The following is a 22,736-nucleotide window of genomic DNA, read 5'->3' as shown; positions in this document are numbered from 1 at the left end:
AGTGCACATTGGTTAAGAAGAAAAACTACCTGTTTGCAAAATTTTCTAACAAACTATCAAAAAAATTTTTTTTCCAAAATTGTCCTTCCTTTTTCATTTACAGTGTTACATGACCGTGCAATTGTCATTCAAAGTGTGACAGCCCAGAAAATTGGCCTGAAGGGGGGAAAGTGCCCAGTAGGCAAGTATTTAAACAGTAAAGACACTTATTTTAATCTTTTACATAGATATACCTACATAAGGGGCCAGCATAAACCCATCTAGCAGGACTTCCTTTTATTTTTAGGGAAGGACATCGTTCAATCTTCTGTTGCTCGGCCCCTTCCCCGCACATGCGCAGAACCAGCCTGACTGATGATTTTCATGGGGATACTCCTGTGCTCTTCGGTCGTGGCGTCATCGCCGTGCGCCAGGAAGTGCTGCGCTGACGTGCGCGCTGCCGCCTACGGCTAAGTAGGAGCGGGGGCGCGCCTAGTCGGCTTGAGGAGCGCAGGCATGGCTATGGCTGCGCTGAGTGCGGTGATCCCCGGGCTGGCAGTGTGAGTTCCTCCGCCGGGCACAGCATGGAGGACGTCAAGCTGGAGTTCCCCGCCCTGCCACAGTGCAAGGACGAGCAGGAGGTGAGGCGGGGAGGCCCGAGCCGGCTGCTGTCACGTGACTTCACCTCCTGCTGTGTGTTTGTGTGGGGAGGGGGCCACCTATAGCCTTCCTTATATGGGCCTGAGCAGAGAGAAGGGGTGTCACCCATAGCAACCAGAGATTTCCTTATATGGGCCTGAGCAGAGAGAAGGGCTGTCACCCATAGCAACCAGAGCCTTCCTTTTATGGGCCTGAGCAGAGAGAATGGGTGTCACCCATAGCAACCAGAGCTTTCCATATATGGGCCTGAGCAGAGAGAAGGGCTGTCACCCATAGCAACCAGAGCTTTCCTTATATGGGCCTGAGCAGAGAGGAGGGCTGTCACCCATAGCAACCAGAGCTTTCCTTATATGGGCCTGAGCAGAGAGGAGGGCTGTCACCCATAGCAACCAGAGCTTTCCTTATATGGGCCTGAGCAGAGAGGGATGGCTGTCACCCATAGCAACCAGAGCTTTCCTTATATGGGCCTGAGCAGAGAGAAGGGGTGTCACCCATAGCAACCAGAGCTTTCCTTATATGGGCCTGAACAGAGAGAAGGGCTGTCACCCATAGCAACCAGAGCTTTCCTTATATGGGCCTGAGCAGAGAGGGATGGCTGTCACCCATAGCAACCAGAGCTTTCCTTATATGGGCCTGAGCAGAGAGGGATGGCTGTCACCCATAGCAACCAGAGCCTTTCTTATATGGGCCTGAGCAGAGAGGGATGGCTGTCACCCATAGCAACCAGAGCTTTCCTTATATGGGCCTGGGAGAGAGGAGGGCTGTCACCTATAGCAACCAGAGCTTTCCTTATATGGGCCTGAGCAGAGAGGGATGGCTGTCACCCATAGACACCAGAGCTTTCCTTATATGGGCCTGAGCAGAGAGAAGGGGTGTCACCCATAGCAACCAGAGCTTTCCTTATATGGGCCTGAGCAGAGAGGGATGGCTGTCACCCATAGCAACCAGAGCTTTCCTTATATGGGCCTGAGCAGAGAGGAGGGCTGTCACCCATAGCAACCAGAGCTTTCCTTATATGGGCCTGAGCAGAGAGGAGGGCTGTCACCCATAGACACCAGAGCTTTCCTTATATGGGCCTGAGCAGAGAGGGGCTGTCACCCACAGCAACCAGAGCCTTCCTTATGTGGGCCTGAGCAGAGGGGAGGGTTATCACCCATAGCAACCAGAGCTTTCCTTGTATGGGCCTGAGCAGAGAGTGGGAGCTGTCATCCATAGCAACCAGAGCTTTCCTTATATTAGCCGGAGCAGAGAGGGGGAGCTGTCACCCATAGCAACCAAAACTTTCTTTATATGGGCCTGACCGGGAACTGTAACCCATAGCAACCTGAAGTATAGACATATCACTCATAGCAACCTGAGCTTTCCTTATACGGGTCTGAGCAGAGAGGTGGGACTGTCACCCCGTAATAAGCAGAGCTGTCTTTATATGGGCCTGATGAGGGTGCCCCCCATAGCAACCAGAACCTTTCTTTATATGGGCCTGATGGGGGTGTTACCCATAGCAACCGGAACCTTTCTTTATATGGGCCTGATGGGAGTGTTACCCATAGCAACCAGAACCTTTCTTTATATGGGCCTAAGCAGAGAGAAGGGCTGTCACCCATAGCAACCAGAGCCTTCCTTATATGGGCCTAAGCAGAGAGAAGGGCTGTCACCCATAGCAACCAGAGCTTTCCTTATATGGGCCTGAGCAGAGAGGGATGGCTGTCACCCATAGCAACCAGAGCTTTCCTTATATGGGCCTGAGCAGAGAGGGAGGGCTGTCACCCATAGCAACCAGAGCTTTCCTTATATGGGCCTGAGCAGAGGGGAGGGTTATCACCCATAGCAACCAGAGCTTTCCTTGTATGAGCCTGAGCAGAGAGAAGGGGTGTCACCCATAGCAACCAGAGCTTTCCTTATATGGGCCTGAGCAGAGAGAAGGGCTGTCACCCATAGCAACCAGAGCCTTCCTTATATGGGCCTGAGCAGAGAGAAGGGGTGTCACCCATAGCAACCAGAGCTTTCCTTATATGGGCCTGAACAGAGAGAAGGGCTGTCACCCATAGAAACCAGAGCTTTCCTTATATGGGCCTGAACAGAGAGAAGGGCGGTCACCCATAGCAACCAGAGCTTTCCTTATATGGGCCTGAACAGAGAGAAGGGCTGTCACCCATAGCAACCAGAGCTTTCCTTATATGGGCCTGAGCAGAGAGGGATGGCTGTCACCCATAGCAACCAGTTCTGTGGAAGCAAAAATATATTTACCGAAAGAAAAAAATATCTGTTGAAGATAGAAACTTCCACTCCTACCGAGACAGGCAGTATCTACTAGGGAAATTGAGGCTTTTTGGTCTGATGATGGCATCTATACCAGCAATTACCTGGGCTCAAGCAGACATGAGAATACTGTAAAAAAATTTCCCTGTCGGTGTGGAACGGACAACAGAGTACCTTGAACGATAACCCTGCCTGATCAAGTAAAATAGTCTTTGCATTGGTGGCTGCAGGAAGACAACTTGTCAAAAGGGAGATCTTGGAGGCAGGAAAATCCAGTCTAGAAAACAACGAATGCGAGTATCTGGGGTTGTGCAGCCCACAGGGAAAATGGGAGAGATCTGAGGCCGTCTGCCTTTCAATGTAAGGGAGCCAAAGGCAGTATGGAAAGCTCTTCTCTCCTTTGGACCCAACATAAAAGGAAGACATATTGGTTTTATCGGACAATGTGGCGGCACTATCCTACATGAACAAACAAGGGGGTACGCCGGCTCCCCTCATGAAGGTGGCAAAGCTGATCCTTACATGGGCAGAAGAAAACGCCCTCTCTCTGGCATCCATTCACCTCCAAAGGGGAGCTTAATTCAACTGGGGAATTCTTGAGCAGAGAAAAGATTTCACACGGAATGGAGCTTGAATCGGGAAGTGTTCGAGGCAATCTTGGAGATGTGGGGTCGACCTCTAATAGACCTAGTCGCCTCATCCAAAAGTGCGGAAGTAGAAAACTCTTTTCCCAATTCACAGGGACCCTTGCAGGCTGGGTCTGAATGCTTTTGCATTTCTATGGTCTGAGGATCTCCTGTACGCTTTCCCTCCATTCATGCTCATGCCAAAGGTGATTCTGAAAGTCAAATCCTCAAGAGCGAAAGTAATTCTGATCTCTCCAGCTTGGCCAAAAAGGTCATGGTTTGCCGCTCTCAGAAACTGCATAAAGCAACACCCTGGAGGCTGCCAGAGAGGATCGATTTACTGGTCCAGGGGGATTTATGCCACCCGCAGATGAGCTGTCTTTCTCTGGCAGCTTGGCTCCTGAGTGGCACCAGTTAAAGAACAAGGGATTGTCAGAAAAAGTGATTGGCACGATCTTAAACAGTAAGAAGAAATCAACAAATTTAATTTATAATAACGTTTAGAAGAAATTTTGCTTTTTGGCGGAAGGACAATAACAGGATTTCTGAACCTATTATTCCGGCAGTATTGGACTTTCTGCAAAATGGATCTGTCCTAGGGTTCATTCCAATATTTTGAGAGTGCAGGTGGCAGCATTGTCCAATTTTCTAGTTATAAGATTGACAGAACACATAATAGGATAATTAATCGAAGGCTGGCTCTAGGAGTAAATCGCCGTGGTCCAAGTTTTCCCCGTGGGATTTGTCGACGGTCTTCTAAGTTTCTCAAAACATCCTTTTGAGCCGTAAGTGCGTTAAAAGTATTAACCTACAAAACAGTGCTCTTGGTGGCGCTGGTCACAGCTAGACGGCTAGAAGAGTCAACGAACTACATGCAATTTCCATAGCAGAGCCATACTGCTCCATTCTGCCCGATAGAGTAATTGCCACTGGGCCCAGGCTTTCTTCCCAAAGTGTCAACAGACTTTCATCGATCACAGGAAATCATTATCCCATCGTTCTGTGGGCAAGTCAGTAACCCTAGAGAGGAAGATTTCCATAAAATTGATGTAAGGCAGTGCTTATGTTACATCGAGCGGACCAAAGAATGGAGAAAAGTCCCTAATTTATTCCTTCTGTATTCAGGACACAAAAAAGATTCAGCTGCTTCTAAAACTACCATCGCTAGATGGATGAAGGCTGCAATCATTAAAGCGGTAGTATCCCGCTTTTTGACACTTTTACCTACAGGTAAGCCTATAATAAGGCTTACCTGTAGGTACAAATAATATCTCCTAAACCGGCATGGTTTAGGAGATATTTACAGTGCATGCAGCCGCTCGCGCGAGCGGCGCATGCGCTCTGAAGGTCCGGGGGGACCTTCAATTATCTTGCCGGGAGCTTGCCGGAAAAATCACTCCCGCGCGCATGCGCGGGAATGACGTCATCGCTGCTCCGGCCAATCATCGCGCCGGAGCCGTCTCTTCCGGCCAATCATCGCGCCGGAGCCACCGAACCCGGAAGAGACGGCGAGGGATCATGGCAGCGCCCGCAGCGATGTCCGGGGGTCCGTGTCGGGGCTTCGTTCTAAGGTAAGTTACACATAATGGGCTAGTATGCGATGCATACTAGCCCATTATGCCTTTGTCTTGCAGGTTTTTTTTTTGTTTTTTTGTTTCTAGGGTTTACAACCGCTTTAAGGCTTATGCGTCTGCCAGGCTCCATACTTCCCAAAATCTTAGAGCCCATTCTACCTATTGATACAAATCTGCAAAGCAGCCACCTGGTCGAGTTTTCAAACATTTGTCAAGCATTACTGTCTGAATCTCTTATCCGCTGACCAGGCTTTTGGGAGAAAAGTGCTTCAAGCTGTGGTCCCTCCCTATCGGGTATGGTTTCTATAATGTCATTGTCAATAAGCCATCCTGGAAGATGACTGGGGAAAAACTAATGCCTCGTACACACGCATCGATAGTTGGCCGTGAATTTTCGGCCAACGTCCAATCGGCCGATTTTCGGCTTGTTAGTTTGATGCTTTCGACAACCGACTCCGACTTTTTGGCCGAACAAAATCTGGTGTGCAGGCTATAAAATTTTTTTTTTTGTTGGCCGTCAACAGAACGGCCGATTTTCCATCAGTCAGTACAGAATTCGGCAGACAAAAATCTGATGAGCAAGACTGGGCATGCTCAGAGAAGAAAAAACACACGGAAAGTAAACCAGCACATGACATCACTTCTGGTTTTTGTTGGCTGAGAAAATTCGTGTGCAGTCTAGAGCACTTTTCAACCAACACAACACAGGACAAAAGTCGACCGATCGGTTGGCCGATAATCGTTGCGTGTGTACGAGGCTTAAGCTATTACCTGTTCACTTGATTTCCAGGAATCTTCCAGGAAGGCGCTGCTTCCCGCCCTATTATACGTGTTGTGGTATGGTTGGTTGGTATGAAATTAGCTGTGCCTCCGGTTATTTATTACTGAGAGTCTGTCTCACACCTGTATTTAAACTAATGTGGATCAAGTTAACAGGTAATAACTTGTGTTTTTACACTGTTGAGGTGGGGAGTAGTGCAACTATCCTTAACAGCCTTTGCAGGGACCCTAGTGTTCCAATGGAACCTTGGTTGGGAATGGTGAGAAACAGTCTTCTTCAGGGTGTTTTAGGAAATTGGATCCCCCATTTAGGATTCATCTTGGATGTCTTTGCCTTTTTTTATATAAATGTTCTAGACTTGTGACTTAGACGTTTTTATAATCGCCTAAATCCTAAATTTTTCTGTGTTTTTGAAATGTAATGTATAATGTGATTGTGTGCATAATATTTTATTTACCAACATTTTTTTTATTTCCATGTGATTAGAACATCTAATAATCCGGCTGCCGCCATCAATGTTATCAGAGCTTTGTTTTCACTGTGCTGTTCATTTGTCATGTTGATCAATTTCCTAATATTTTATTTACTACTTCCTTAGGACTGGAGTTATCCTATGAGACGGGAGATGCAGGTATATTTTATTTGTAATAAGTTGTACCACATTAATATTTATAGATGTTAATGATAATGTCTCTCAAGTGTCATAGTGTGCTTTACATTTTTCCAATGTATGAACACTAAGACTTACAGTATGTAGAATTTTCCATTCTTTATGATGCTGCTATTCCAGTCTCTGGGAAGTGGATGTTGTGTGATCAAAAATTTTGTGTATTTTTCTTTATTTTTAGGAAATTCTACCTGGTCTGTTTTTGGGTCCATATTCTGCAGCAATGAAAAGCAAGGTGGGTGTATACAAATTTCCCTGAAATATTAGGACTGGGTTCACACATGTCCAGTGCGAATTGTATGTCTGTCTTCACTGCAAATAAAAGAAGTGTTTAGGTGCGTTTTTTGATGCAGATTTGCAAGGTTTAGGACTTTTTTTTTTTTTTGGGTCACAGCTGAAATTTCAGTGCTGGCCAATACATAGTAAATCAAGGGTGTCAAATTCCTGTAGTAGGAGAGCAATCCTGGCTCCCACCTTATTGCTATCACAAGTGTTTACATTTCTTGTGGCAACAATAAAAGTGAAAAAAAATAATGTCAAATGTAAAAAGCATTTTTTTTTTTTTTTCCTTTTAATTCGCCCCGTCGCCGCGTGCTGGCGTGTAGTGGTGAACGTATATGTAGGTGTTCAGAAAAAATTACCTTTTGAAAAACCTCTGTGCTCATACATTGTGGCAAAAAAAGATTGCGATTTTATTCACATGGGCCTCTGCTAAAAAAAAAAAAAATTTTTTTGGGGTTCTAAGTAATTTTCTAGCAAAAAAATACAGATTTTTACTTGTAATCATATAGTGTCAGAATAGGCCTGGTCCTTAACCACTTGCCGACCACGCTATAGCCCAATGAAATGAAGGCTACAGCACGGTCGTCCAGTTCTGGGATGGCTCGCACAAGCCCCCCCCCCTGTAATTGCTGTGTCCAATCACAGATGATGTAAACACACTTGCTGGTTACCGACATTCAATTCCTCACACTGTCAGTGTGGGGAGAGGAGAGCCGGTAGCTGGCAAGTGTGAAAGGGGACATCTACACTGATAATCAGAGCACTGATCAGCTCCACAGTGCCCACCAGTGCAGCCTCATCAGAGCACATTAGTGAAGGAGAAAAATTGCCTGTTTGCAAAATGCTATAACCGAAACTTAGAAACGTTTAGATTTTTTTTTTTTTTTTTTTTTTTTTTTCCGTTTGATTAGCAAAAAAATAAAAAAACCCAGTGGTGATTAAATAACTCCAAAAAAGCTCTATTTGTGGGAAACAAATGATAAAAATGTTCATGAGTACAGTTCAGCATGACTGCTCAATTGTCATTCGAAGTGCGATAGCACCGAAAGCTGAAAATTGGCCTGGGAAGGAAGGGGGTGAAAAGTACCTGGTAGGCAAGTGGATACAAAATACTAAATGGGACAATTATGAAGATAAATATATCAATAATTAAGAATGATCATAGGTAAAGAAATATACAGGGTGTGCTACTGAAAGACTTAAATATGGTAAAATAGTTTAATGATTAGTTTGCTAAAACCTCTCAGGGCTAATTGGATTACTATATATCCAAGACTCCATAAATAATATGAATAAAAATGTGACCAAAAGAATGTCATTACATAATCTCATTGTGACCAGGTATAGGAATAAAAAAAATAAATGTCAAAGCCGTACTGTACACTGTAAGGGATACGGGGACTAAAATGAAAGAACTGTGCTGATCTGTCCCCTCATTGAGACCATTAGGGGCCATGCTATTTAGCGTAAAGATCCAGTAGGTTTCCCTACTGCACAATTGGTTAAACCTTTTCTTCTCTATTAAATTAGGGAGGAACTCTCAATCCCAAATAATTTGAGACCTGGGTACTATTATGGTGTTGCCAGGGGAAGTGTTTAGGGGTTACTGTGCTCGAAGTCCCCCTCTTCTATTAACCTCCGGTGTTCACGGAATCTGGGGCACATGGACCTGATGTTTTCTACCAACATACATGAAGCCACATGGGCAACTTAGCCCAAAGACCACAAACTGGAACATGCAATGAATTGTTTTTCTGCTTATTCCTTGCTATCCGAGCCACAGACATTTTTTTATTTTTTTTTTTTATTTTTTTTTTTTTTTTTTTTGCCCTTGCAGATTATTTTTCCATGTTTTACAATTCCATTTCCTGCAAGGATATGTGTCTCTTAAAATCCAAGAAATTAGGCATACCCAACCACACAAGTTAGGAATATGCCTACCTTAGAAATGAAAGGTCCCCCTGCATCGCTGTCAGCTCCTCCTTTCTTCCAAGCTCCCCCAAAGCAAGCCGTGTACCATAGGGGCATATGTGTGGGTGCGCTCCTGAGCCAGGCTTTGTGCGTCCATAGACTCGCACAGCATCCACTCCCTCTTCACAGAATGTGACTGACAGCAGACAGGCTCCCGCTGCTCTGTGTAGCCTGTGAGTGGAGGAAGAGAGGAGAGATGAGCTACAGCTGGGCACAGCACTGGATCGATGGTGGAGTCAGGGGCAGGGGAGCTAGGACAGGTAAGGGCATTTTATTTACCTGAAGGCATGAAGGTAAAAAAAAGGTTTAGGTTTAGAGCCACTTTAAATAGAACCTGTTGGTCTTTGCAAAAACCTAAAGCTAAAAGTCCTGCCTTACAGAAGGCACTGCAAGGTGCTTTGCAATACTTGCATAAATTAGACCCTGGCGCAAGACTATTTTTCACATATTTCAATAAGATTTATATGTGCATTTAATGTGTATATTATGCATATGATTTATCTGTCAAATTTCCCCTTGTGTAGACATTCTGAAATCCTGAGACTGCTACTGGTTGCCGTCATCTTAGATGTGATTATTAGCAGCTGCAGCAGACTTAGAGCTGCCACTCAAGTGACACTGTATAGCAGGGATGTCCAAACTACGGCAATCCGGCTGTTGTGGAACTACACGTACCATGAGGCATTGTAAAACTGACATTCACAGACCTGACTAGGCATGATGGGAATAGTAGTTCCCATCATGGGGAACTGGAGGGCCATAGTTTGGAGACCCCTGCTCTATAGTATGCTCCTTCATTCTGGGGTCTATGACAGAATATTAACTTTTTTTTTTGAGTAGCCAAGTTCAGAGACAGTCACATTGCAAGTAAATAAAATAATTTCTGGAAAGGAAAAATTCTGGAAGTTAAATATTTAAAGGATAATTTCACCATTTAGGAACATGTTATGTATTTAGTATGTGACATGTTTTCTAAGCACCTTCTCCCCGAATGGTGTGCAGGGTTTTCCTCTGCCCTGCAGCTGTTGTCCCATTTTAAAACTGATGTCCATGTTTCCAAGCTGGTCCAAACAAACTATTTGCTTCATTAAGTGCTGCAGTGTCTCTAAGCACCGTATGTACTGCATGTAACTTCAGCTACATACAGTACAGTGCTGGGTTCCGGCTGTGAGACAGACTTCCATCTTACACCTGGAATAAAACCAAGTCTGGCTAAGTGGTGCTCAGCCATTTTTAGGCAGTTTTGTATTCTGTGAATGAATACAAAGCTTTCTTTGATTGGCTGAGTGGGAGGGGTGGGCTGATGACGACACGCTTTGACTCGGCCAATCAATGGGAGCTTTATATCCATTCACAGAATTCAAAACTGCCTATGAATGGCAGAGCGCTGCTCAGCCAGACTCTGTTTCATTCTGGGTGTCTTATAGCCGGAACCCAGCACTGTGTACTGTATGTAGCTGAAATTGGATGCAGTACGTACAATGCTTGGAGACACTGCAGCACTTGGTGCTTGATACCAGGGTCTCTTTAAAGGAAAGACAATCCCTGAAGTACACATTCAGTCCTGGACATGTTCTCTCTGGTCAGTGTCCACCTCTGGATACAAGCCTTACCCACTTGCTATCCTACTGTTTTAACTAGAGCTACATTGTGAGCCGCAGAGAAGTGATCATTGGATATACAGTAATCTTCTATCGCCTTCCACCCCAAGCGGGAATACCTGTAGTCAGTAGAGATCTCTAAATGGCATCTGTACCTGTAGTATTTAGGTGGCAGTGAATTAAAGACCTTTTTATACCTCATTACTTTACATGAACATTTTTGTGTATTATTACATTCAATTATACAGGCCATTCCTATTTTCTTGTTTACTTTAGCTCCCGATTCTTCAGAAATATGGAATAACGCATATAGTCTGCATAAGACAAAGTATTGAAGCAAACTTTATCAAACCAAACTTTCAGAATTTATTTAGGTAAGTTGTCAGTCGCTTTACTTTGTAGATTCAGAATGGGTTAAACTAACCCTAAGGCCCCGTTCACAAGGGGGAATTTTCTGCATGCCCCGTGCAGGCCGTCTTTATTCGGCACGGATGCACAGCACTTGCGAGTATCCCTGTTCTGGCATCCCATCGATGTCTTTTGGAACATGTGACTGCTTGGACACAGCTGCTGTGTCCCAATTTGATGTTTGAGTTCTCAAACGCACAAAGGGTGAGTTTGGGGACCTGCACTCTTATGTCCTATTGGGAAACAATTGCTGTGTCCCTGCAGCTGCATGTCCCAATAGAAAAAACAATGCATGCATCCCTGTGCCGGTGTCCCCAACACCTATGCATCCCTGTGCCAAAAAAAGATGGCCCTGCACAGGCCACACAGTGAATCACCCTTTGGGTGGGGATGTTTTTAAGGCCAGTTAAATTTAGGCTTCTATTCTACTGTAAAGGATCCATCATTTCTTTGCCATCCTGTAAAACACATGCTTCTAATGCAGCATAGACAGGAGAAGCATGATCTTGTATTGTAGCCCCTCTGCCCAGGCACAGGTGATTGTATACTCCAAAAACATTCAGATGAGGCAGGTTTCAGGAAAAATTGTCCTTGAATGCTTTTAGCTCCTTTTGCTTGGAATCTTTCGTAAATCAGCTTAATTTGCATAGCCCCTGCCCAGAAAAGACCTTGTTGTACCCAAAAACACAGCATATTTGGCCCTGCATACAGCAAAGATTCTGGCAAAAGCAAGTCCCTTCAATGCAGGCTAAAAGTCCTAGCACTCCAGCTCTGGAACACCTCTGACTGGTTGGCTTTATGCTGAGTGGTAGTGTCAGCTGTCTCATGCTGGATTTTTTAGAATCTACGAAGAAACCAAACCTGGTGATCCGGCTCCCCCCTGTTGGTAATAAATGCATCAAGAAAAAGTTGGGTAATGCTAGTGTAGGGTTTCTCAACCAGAATTGCAGGGAATTATAAAGAGATATATATATTTTTGAACAAAATTATAACCAACACTTTTGTTTTTGACCCCATTTTTTTATGAGCTGAACTCCAAGATCTAAGACTTTTTCTATGAACACAAAAGGCCTATTTCTCCCAAATATTATTCACAAATCTATCTAAATCTGTGTTAGGGCCCTTTCACATTTTTTTGCGGATGATTTACGGACATAATGTAAGTCAATGGCATTGCGGATGTCAGCGGATGACCATCCGCTGACATCCGATTTTCTTCCTTTCAGTTCTGTTCCGTTTTTTGGAACGGAACAGAACCCTATTTTTGTTCCGTTGAAAAAACAGAAAGGAAGCAAAATTGGATGTCAGCGGTGTCATCCGCTGACATCCACAATACCCATAGACATACATTATGTCCGTATATCATCCGCAAACGGATGGGATGATATGCGGACATACGGAGCGGATTACACAAGTGTCATCCACTCCGTGAAAAAAAAAAAGCATCGGAGCGGATCGCAATGCGGTCCGCTCCGTGTGAAAGAGCCCTACGTGAGCACTTCTCCTTTGCCGAGATCCATCCACCTCACAGGTGTGGCATATCAAGATGCTGATTATACAGCATGATTATTGCACAGGTGTGCCTTAGGCTGGCCACAATAAAAGGCCACTCTAAAATGTGCAGTTTTATCACACAGCACAATGCTGCAAATGTCAAGTTTTGAGGGAGCGTGCAATTGGCATGCTGACTGCAGGAATGTCCACTAGAGCTGTTGCCCGTGAATTGAATGTTCATTTCACTACCAATGGTGTTTCAGAGAATTTGGCAGTACATCCAACTGGCCTCACAACAGCAGACCATGTGTAACCACACCAGGCCAAGACCTCCACATCCAGCATCTTCACCTCCAAGATGGTCTGAGATCGGCCACCCGGACAGCTGCTGCAACAATCGGTTTGCATAACCAAAGAATTTCTTCACAAACTGTCAGAAAGCATCTCAGGGAAGCTCATCTGCATGCTCATCATCCTCATCGGGGTCTCCACCCGACTGCAGTTTGTCGTCGTAACCAACTTGAGTGGGCAAATGATCACATTTGATGGAGTCTGGCACCTTGGAGAGTTGTTCTCTTCATGGATGAATCCCGGTTTTCTTATATCTTTGAGTTCAGCTTATGAAAAATGGAGGCAAACACAAGTGTTGCGTCTTTATATTTTTGTTCTATGTGTGTGTAGCTTGGTCCAGTCACGTGATCTGGCTTTCCTGTGTCAGTTGACGGCAGCTGCAGGGGATAGGAGGGTGCAGCAACAACAGATGGGCTATGGGTGACTTCACTGTTCCTGGAATTCACAGCAATTTGTCGAGCGCTCTCTCCTCTCCCTTGAGGCTGCTTTGGCTGACGCAAGATCATGTGACCAGAGCAGCCTGAAAATGGGTAAATACAGTATATAAAAATGTACAGCATCTTACACAGGTTAGTCAGCATAATTGTTAGAAGGGGAAGAGGAAGAAGTTTAAGTTTAATTAGGGTTATCCTGAAAACTTACTCCTAAAGGATTTTTTGTCTTGTTGTCGATTGGAACAGGAAGTGAGTGGAAAATCCTTTCCTTAATAGTTACGGGTACAGGCGTCCCCATTGCAAAATTTGTGCTCACCTGTTTTACAACTATTCTAATTCACTTTCAGTCTCCAGGATCAATAGAGGGGTGAATCTTCCCAGTGGGGACATGGCAAAAACCTGACAGGGTTTCTAACCCTTTCCCGTTCTATTAAAAATTAAAGCATTTTGGCTTTATATTTATATTCCTTAAACTTATAGGTTCCACATGATATAAAATGTATAATGTGTACAAGAGCATATTTTTCCTAAAATATTATACTGGTAATGTGTGTTTTTGTGTTTCACAGATATTTAGTGCTGGATATTGCAGACAACCCAATTGAAAACATTATACGTTTTTTTGCTATGGTAAGCGATTTATTTTATTGCCTTTTTTTTTTTTTTTTTTCTTGCATGCTGTTTTATAATAATCGGTTATATTCAAAAGTGCCAGAAATGTGATGAGGAGAGGTTTGTGTTTTTTTTGTGTTTTTTTTTTTTGTTTTTTTTCACCCTTTTTTAATAATTTTTTTTTTTTTTTTTACATTTACCAGCCGACCAGACTGCCTAACGAGTCCCAGATTTTTTATTTTTTTGTTAAATAATTGAAAGGATAAAAAGTCAATGGGTTTCAGACACTTCACCCCACCAATGCCCATATACAGTAAATATCTGTATCCTTTCTCTGTTCTGTCCAAAACTAAAACAAAAAAAAAGTCTTTCCATACACTTGAATCAATACATGTGATACGTTATCAATTTTTAAATATTTTTGCTTTGCCTTGTTTGCTTCTCACACATTTCTTCTTCCCCTGACAGTCAAAGGAATTCATTGACGGGTGTTTACAGAGTGGAGGTAAGTGGACTTTTATGGCTTGTTTCTATTTTCAGGTTAGCAAACGCAGTTGCCACAGACAGCGGAAACTTTTAATGATATGTACTAAGTAAAATGTGGCATCTGGCATTGCCAATGTTTCAGAAAATGCTATCTGCTTGGCTGTCATGCGGTTACCACATCTTCTGTTTAAACTGGCCCAGAACAGGTACAGAGACGAGTTCTCACTTGCTGCTCTATGTTGGCTGCATACTAGTACATACTTCTGGGTCAGTGACTTGGTAATAAAGTGAGATGACCAGGCAAGGAAGTCATCAGTAATGCTTCATTTTTTCTCTTGGTACAAGCTTTCCTTTAAATGAATGCTCTGTTCTTCGGTGCAGACATTTTTGTGATCAACAAAACCCTATAAAACAATCATTGAATAATGAATTAAACGTGTATAGTATGCATTCTCTCTGACGTCACCGGCCTCTAGTGAATGGATAGGCTGCATTCTCAGTGATGTCACCGGTCTCTAGTGAATGGATAGGCTGCATTCTCAGTGATGTCACCAGTCTCTAGTGAATGGATAGGCTGCATTCTCAGTGATGTCACTGATCTCTAGTGAATGGATAGGCGGCATAATTTCTCAGTGATGTCACCGGTCTCTAGTGAATGGATAGGCTGTATTCTCAGTGATGTCACCGGTCTCTAGTGAATGGATAGGCTGCATTCTCAGTGATGTCACTGATCTCTAGTGAATGGATAGGCTGCATTCTCAGTGATGTCACTGATCTCTAGTGAATGGGGATTGGCTGCATTCTCAGTGATGTCACTGATCTATAGTGAATGGGGATTGGCTGCATTCGCAGTGATGTCACTGATCTCTAGTGAATGGGGATTGGCTGCATTCTCAGTGATGTGGATGGGGATTGGCTGCATTCTCAGTGATGTGGATGGGGATTGGCTGCATTCTCAGTGATGTGGATGGGGATTGGCTGCATTCTCAGTGATGTGGATGGGGATTGGCTGCATTCTCAGTGATGTGGATGGGGATTGGCTGCATTCTCAGTGATGTGGATGGAGATTGGCTGCATTCTCAGTGATGGGGATTGGCTGCATTCTCAGTGATGTGGATGGAGATTGGCTGCATTCTCAGTGATGGGGATTGGCTGCATTCTCAGTGATGTGGATGGAGATTGGCTGCATTCTCAGTGATGGGGATTGGCTGCATTCTCAGTGATGGGGATTGGCTGCATTCTCAGTGATGGGGATTGGCTGCATTCTCAGTGATGGGGATTGGCTGCATTCTCAGTGATGGGGATTGGCTGCATTCTCAGTGATGTGGATGGGGATTGGCTGCATTCCCAGTGATGTTACTGGTCTTCTTGAGAATGCAACCAATCCACATTTACTAAAGATTCCCAAACATCACTGCATTAGGCTGGCCATACATTATACAATTTTCTGTACAATTTTCTTGAAATTTACCTTCAACTATGTAGTACAAAGGCCTGCCTAATTGGATACAAGTGAAAGTGTCCTTTTAGCTTTGACCTCATATTATGTGGTTTATGGTAAATCTAACAGAAAATTGTACAAGAAAATTGAACATGTATGGCCAGCCTTAGTTTGTTGTGTTTTTGAAATGTAATATTTTTTTGTTTTGTTTTTAAATCCATCCCGGTTTAGCTCTTTTATGAAAACTCATGATATATATTCTTTTAGGAAAAGTTCTCATCCATGGCAATGCAGGGATTTCCAGGAGTGCTGCCTTGGTTATTGCATATATTATGGAAACTTTTGGTATAAAATACAGGTGAGTGTTTTCTTAGGGGCATAGACCAGGTATGTCAGAAACATTACATTAGCAGCTTTGTAGCCTGTAACATAAAAAGCTAAATCTACTTTTTGCAAAAAATGTAATACACACATAATTGCAGAAATATGTGCATTTATTTTTTTCAAACGAGCTTGTAGGGGTTTGGGGAGGGAAATTCTGCTTGGCACCTTTATGTTACACCATAAAAATCAGTGTAACTTTTGGTCCTAAAGCAGTAGTAAATCCTGAAATTGGGAGGGAATGGGCCCCCTACAAGGTAATGGCATAATAGGCTAGTATGCATCACATTACTAGCAAATTATGAAAGACTTGCCCTCAAAACAAAGCCCTCCATTGGTGTGCTTTGACTGCTGACGGGGCTTCTATCTTCATTTGGTCTTCATTGCAGATTCACGAGCTCCTGACGTTTAAATGACCGAGCCACTGTGATCTCACTCCTGCGAATGTGCACAGGAGCCACAATCTCGACACAGCACTCTAAAGGGATTGCATGCTCGGTATGCCGTCTCTGCAAAGTGCAGTGCACATGTACTGGTGACGTCACCGACTGAAAAACGTAAATATCTCCTAAACGGTGAACGTTTAGGAGATCTTCATTTTACCTACAGGTAAGCTAATAAAGCTTACCTGTAGGCAGCAGTTGCAAAGCCGATTTTACTACCAATTGCCTACTGGGTGGGCACTTTACCCCTCTTCCTGCCCAGGCCAATTTTCAGCTTTCAGTGCTGTCACACTTTGAATGACAATTGCGCGGTCATGCAACACTGTTATGTTGTCATGTCAATTTTTTTACTATGCAGAAAACTGCATACACGTTGCAGACTCGCGTGCAAAGAAAACAATCCGCACGCAATACCAGTGTTGTGATGTGAACATGGCACATAGATAACAATTGTGGTGTGTGTTTTTTTTTTTGTGCCCTTGCAGAATGTGTGCAGAAAAACTGACGTCTATGCTAGAGGTGCACCGAATGGACATTTTTGTAACAAAAATGCAGGATACACTTGGCCGAAAACCAAACATGACAGTTTTTTATGTATATTTTTATATACGCTAGAAAAAAAATAAAGGAACACTTTGAAAACACTTTAGAGCTCAATGGGGAAAAATCTCATGCTGGATATCTATACTGATATGGACTGGGTAATGTGTTAGAAATGAAAGGATGCCACATAATTTAATGGAAATTAAAATTCTCAATCTACAGAGAGCTAAATTCAAAGTGAAAAAATGATGGAGCAGGCTAGTCCATTTTGCTGAAATTTTATTGCAGCAACTCAAAATGGTACTCGGTAGTTACTTTTGTATGGCCCCCATGTGCTTGTATGCATTCCTGACAACGTTGGGGCATGCTCCTTTTGAGATGATGGATGGTGTCCTGGGGTATTTTGCTCCTTTTAAGATGTGGGGGGGGGGGGGGGTGTCATGGGGTATTTCCTCCCAAATCTGGACCCAGAGCATCACTGAGCTCTTGAACAGACTGGGGTGCAATTTGGAGGTATCGGATGAACCAAAACATAATGACCCAGAGGTGTTCTATTGGATTTAGATCAGGGGCCATTTAATGGTATCCATTCTTTCATCCTCTAGGAGCTGGCTGCATACTCTTGCCACATGAGGCCGGGCATGGTCATGCACCAGGAGGAACCCAGGACCCACTGCTCCAACAATTGGGTCTGACAATGGGTCCAAGAACTTCATCCCAATACCTAATGGCAGTAAGGGGTGCCATTGTCTAGCCTGTAGAGGTCTGTGTCCCTCCATAGATATGCCTCCCCAGACCATCACTGATTCACCACCAAAACTGGTCATGCTGAATGATGTTGCAGGCAGCTTAACATTCTCCACAGCTTCTCCAGACCCTTTCATGGTACCGCTTGTGCTCCAGGGTGAACCATCTCTCATCTGTGAAAAGCACAGGGCGCCAGTGGAAGACCAGCCAATTCCTGTGTTCAATGGCAAATGCCAATCCAGCTCCATGGTGCTGGGTAGTGATCACAGGGCCCACTAGAGGACATCGGGCCCTCAGGTCACCCTCATGAAGTGTGTTTCTGATTGTTTGGTCAGAAACATTAATGCCAGCGGCCTGCTGGAGGTCATTTTCAAGGGCTCTGGCATTGCTCATCCTGTTCCTCCTTGCACAAAGAAGCCGATACTGTTCCTGCTGATGGGTAAAGGACCTTCTATGGCCCTGTCAAGCTCTCCTAGAGTAACTCCCTGTCTCCTGGAATCTCCTCCATGCTCCTTAGACTGTGGATGGAGACACAGCAAACCTTCTGGCAATGGCACATATTGATGTGCCCTCCTGGAGGAGTTGGACTGTGCAACCTCTATAGGGTCCAGGTATCTCCTCATGAAACCAGTAGTGACACTGACCCTATCCAAATGCAAAACTAGTGAAAAGAGTAGGAGAAAAAATAACAGTGGCCTCCACCTGTAAAACCATTCTGTTTTGGAGGCTGTCTCATTGTTTCCCATCTAGTGCCCCTGTTAATTGTATTAACCCCAAAGCAGCTGAAACTGATTAACAACCCCCTCTGCTACTTAAGTGACCAGATCAAAATCCCAGACTTTATTTAGTTTGATGCTATACTCTGAGTGTTTCTTTTAATTTTTTTCACCAGTGTATAATTGTGTTCTATTTGACTTTTTAATTTCATGAATTCAAATGAATATGAATTTGTCAGACATAATTGGCACCTTTAGCACAAGAAAATCTATAAAAGTCATCCCTATAAATTCTATGTATGTTTTCGCACTGGTCCGTTGCCCTTCCGTTGTGTTAAAAATCCTGATTGCTGCATTTTTGGTCAGTTAAAGCAGCATCAAAAACACCTCCCCGTTTGAAATGCATTGAAAACTCAGCAAGAATACATCAATCACACACCAGTGTTACCTTTTTGATGTGGTTTTTGAGTCACATGGCCTATGAAAGAAACACCATAAGCACAGTAAAATCACGTGTTTTCGGCGCCATTATCTGCACATTTTTCTCTTGTTGGCAAAATGGCGATATCATCCGAAAATGGTGTTATGTTTCGGCCGCCAAAATTTTGGTACATCTCTAGTCTCTGCACCATGGTATGAACAAGGCCTAAGTCATTCAACATAGAAGGCATGTTCTACTGTGCAGTACAATAGCAACACATATACACAGATTTTGTCATAACATAATGACCACTGACAGGTAAAGTAAATAATATTGATTATCCTGTTACAGTGGCACGTGAAAGTGGGTGTGATATATTAGGCAGCAAGTGAACATGAAAAAATGGGTGATTGAGGGAAAAAATGGCTAGACGACTGGGTCAGAACAACTCCAAAACTGCGGCTCTTGTGGGTTGTTCCTGGTCTGCAGTGGTCAGGACCGACCAGAAGTGTTCCAAGTAAGGAAAACCAGTGAATCAGCAACAGGATCTCTGATGCATGTGGGCAGTGAAGGCTGGTCTGTGTACAGCCGTGGCCAAAAGTTTTGAGAATGACACAAATTTCTCTTTCATTCATTTCCGGACGCAGCTCGTCATCTTCTTGACTACTTATGCGGACACTAGGCAGAAAATAACTTGACTATGCCTATGGGGCAGTCTCAGGGGGGTATACTCCCACTCTCTGCTAATAGGTACTCCGTTTTTTATCTGCCTAGTCAGGCAGATAAGGACCTAGTTCCTTGCTGGGAGCTCTGGTCCTGGCGATTTTTTTTTTTTTTTTTTTTTTTTAAAACCACTTGCCTACTGTGCACTTAAACACCCTTCCCATCCAGGCCAATTTTCAGCTTTCAGCGCTGTCACACTTTGAATGACAATTGCGCGGTCATGCTACACTGTACCCATATAAAATTTTTATCATTTTTTTCACACAAATAGAGCTTTCTTTTGGTGGTATGTAATCATCTCTGGGTTTTTTATTTTTTACAAAAAAAAAGAATAAAGACAGAAAATTTTGAAAAAAAAAAGTTTTTATTTTCTGCGAGTAAATTTTGAAAATTTTTCTCCTTCACTGATGTGCGCTGATGAGGCGGCACTGATGGGCACTGATAGGCTGCACTGATGGGCACTAATGAGGTGGCACTTATGGGCACTGATGAGGAGGTACTAATATGCCGCACTGATGAGCATTGATAGGCGGCACTGAGAGGTGGCACTGCTGGGCACTGAGAGGTGGCACTGCTGGGCACTGAGAGGTGGCACTGCTGGGCACTGAGAGGTGGCACTGACAGGCGGCACTGATGGGCACTGAGAGGCGGCACTGATGGGCACTGAGAGGTGGCACTGCTTGGCACTGAGAGGTGGCACTGAGAGGCGGCACTGATGGGCACTGATAGGCGGCACTGGGCACTGGCGGATGGCACTGGACACTGATGGGTGGCACTGATGGGCAGCACCATCAGTGCCCACACTCAGTGCCCATAGTGCTGCCAGTCAGTGCTCATCAGTGCCTAGATGAGCAGGCACTGATGGGCACTGACTAGCAGCACTATGGGCACTGATTGTGGGCACTGATTGTGGGCATTGATGGCGGGCACTGTGGGCACTGATGGGGGGGCACTGTGTGTGTGTTTTTACCTTCAGTAATCAGGGCACTGGTGATCGGTGCCCTGATTACATTCTCCTGTGTCCCCGGCGCTGTGAGGCTCCCCCTCCTTCCTCACACTGCAGGCTCCGTGTGAGGAAGGAGCGCCGGCGATGAGAGATGATCTCATATGTTTACATATGAGATCATCGCTCATTGGACGGCCCGATCACGTGGTGAATGGCCGCTGTGATTGGCCATTCACTAAGATTTGTGATCGGCCGTGTCCCTTGGACACGGCCGACACAGATTTTCCCCGCAGCACGCTCGCGGGAGCGCGCTGGGGGCATGTCACTGGGAGGCCGTTTAAAAACGGCCTCCCGAAAATTCGAGTCCGCGCTGCAGCCGTATATAGGCTGTAGCGCGGATGGGAAGAAGTTAATAAATTTAATTTTTTCCTCTCTCTTTTGTTCCCTTGAGATCTACAATCAATTGCCGGACTGGGCGATGGACTGGATAATCTACATCCAGAGGGTCCCCCCAGTCTGCCCAACAAGCGCGTGCAGACCGCAGCTCCGCTCTAGGGACGGGGGCTGGCCTGCGAGTTAAAGGTCTCTCGAGGGCGCATACGATCTGGCTTCGGCAGTTGATTTAGCTGCAGGATCGGAGCACCACCAGTGCAGAGCTTGCTCAGGAATGGCAGCAGGCAGGTGTGAGTACATACAGTGAGGAGAAGACCTTTGGAGAATGGCCTGGTATCAAGAAGGGACCGCAAAGAAGCCACTTCTCTCCAGGAATTCTTCAGGGACAGACTGATATTATACAAAAGGTACAGGCATTGGACTGCTGAGGACTAGGGTAAAGTCATTTTCTTTGAATCCCCTTTCCGATTGTTTGGGGCATACGGAAATAACCTTGTCTGGAGAAGAATAGGTGAGCACTACCATCAGTTCTGTGTCATGCCACAAGTAAAGTATCCTGAGACCATTCATGTGTGGGGTTACTTCTCAGCCAAGGTAGTGGGCTCACTCACAATGGGGAAGAGATGGCATTAGGATGCCGTATGGGAAGAAGGTAAGCTGGCAGAGGCAATGTGGCGCTTTTCTAGTGCATTGGGTCAATGGGTCGTGGTGGTTTTGTCGGCAATAGGGTGGTCTACCCAATATTAGGTGGTTGGTCATAATGTTATGGCTGATTGGTGTAATATGATTACCACTGAACTTCTACTGTACTGCTGCCTTTCTCTATAGTTTTTGGTGTCTAGTGAAAGCTGTGCATTTAGAAATGCTCTTCTGCTCTCTCTAAGGGATGCGTTTACATATGTGCAAGAAAGAAGGTTCTGCATTAATCCCAATGCTGGATTTGTTCACCAACTTCAGGTATGGCAGTCTTTTTTTTTTTTTTTTTTTTTTTTCCCCCTGAAAATCTGAACTTTATTGCTTTTTTTAGGGGGTTCTATTATAACAGTGGAAAATATGCCAATCCTAAAGGAACACAATGTGGGTACATTCTCATGTTCTACTTGAATCCATAAGACCTAATTTTTGTGAAGAACGATACTAAAGGTTAGCCTTTCCAACTGTCCCTCGGTTTTCTCTCTGCCCAGTTGATTGCTTTAGGGACTTTTTTTATGGCTGACATGCTCTTTGCACAGGGATAGGGGTGTATCCCTAGTAAAATGAAGGCACAGCTCTGATATAGGCTGACCAATCTAGCCTCCTACAGTTTGGCATACAGAAGAATGAATTGGGTTAGCAGGGAGAGGGGGCTTTGAGTCAACCTGTGCTTTACCCATGCAGTACAAAGTAACAAGTTGACTTTATTGGTGGCCTCACCAGCAGCTTAGGCCCCTTTCACACAGGCGTTCTGTTTTTCATCAGTTCATTCATGTTTTTTCAAAGAAAAAAAAAAATGATTAGTTTTAGATTAGGTTTTTTTTATCTGTTTTTTACACCCACTTAACCGCTGAGCCATTTTTTCTTTTCAATTTTTGGTTTACATTATTAAAACATTTTTAGTCCTGAGGATTACTTATAACCCCCCAGCCATAATATATTTTCTGAACAGACACTCTAGAGCAGGGGTCTTCAAGCTATGGCCCTCCAGTTGTTCAGAAACTACAATTCCCATCATGCCTAGTCATGACTGAATGTCAGAGTTTTACAATGCCTCCGTGGGATGCGTAGTTCCGCAACATCTGGAGGGCCGTAGTTGAGGAT

The 22,736-nt window shown here is 44.3% G+C and overlaps 1 protein-coding gene across 1 annotated transcript; it reads left to right on the top strand.

Annotated features, from left to right (window-relative positions):
* Positions 1 to 409: 409 nt before the first annotated feature.
* STYX (serine/threonine/tyrosine interacting protein) lies at positions 410 to 21,947 on the top strand (the record flags this gene model as incomplete). Its single annotated transcript, XM_082274981.1, has 8 exons — positions 410 to 620; positions 6,478 to 6,510; positions 6,728 to 6,781; positions 10,677 to 10,774; positions 13,657 to 13,717; positions 14,168 to 14,204; positions 15,894 to 15,984; positions 21,824 to 21,947. Exons 1-8 carry the CDS (start codon positions 564 to 566, stop codon positions 21,945 to 21,947), a joined length of 555 nt encoding a protein of 184 aa, XP_082131107.1. The 5' UTR covers positions 410 to 563.
* Positions 21,948 to 22,736: the final 789 nt, after the last annotated feature.

The sequence above is a fragment of the Pelophylax lessonae genome (genome assembly GCF_965119305.1).
Source record: "Pelophylax lessonae genome assembly, chromosome: 13".
NCBI lineage: Eukaryota > Metazoa > Chordata > Amphibia > Anura > Ranidae > Pelophylax > Pelophylax lessonae.
This window is presented reverse-complemented; position numbering and strand designations above follow the sequence as displayed.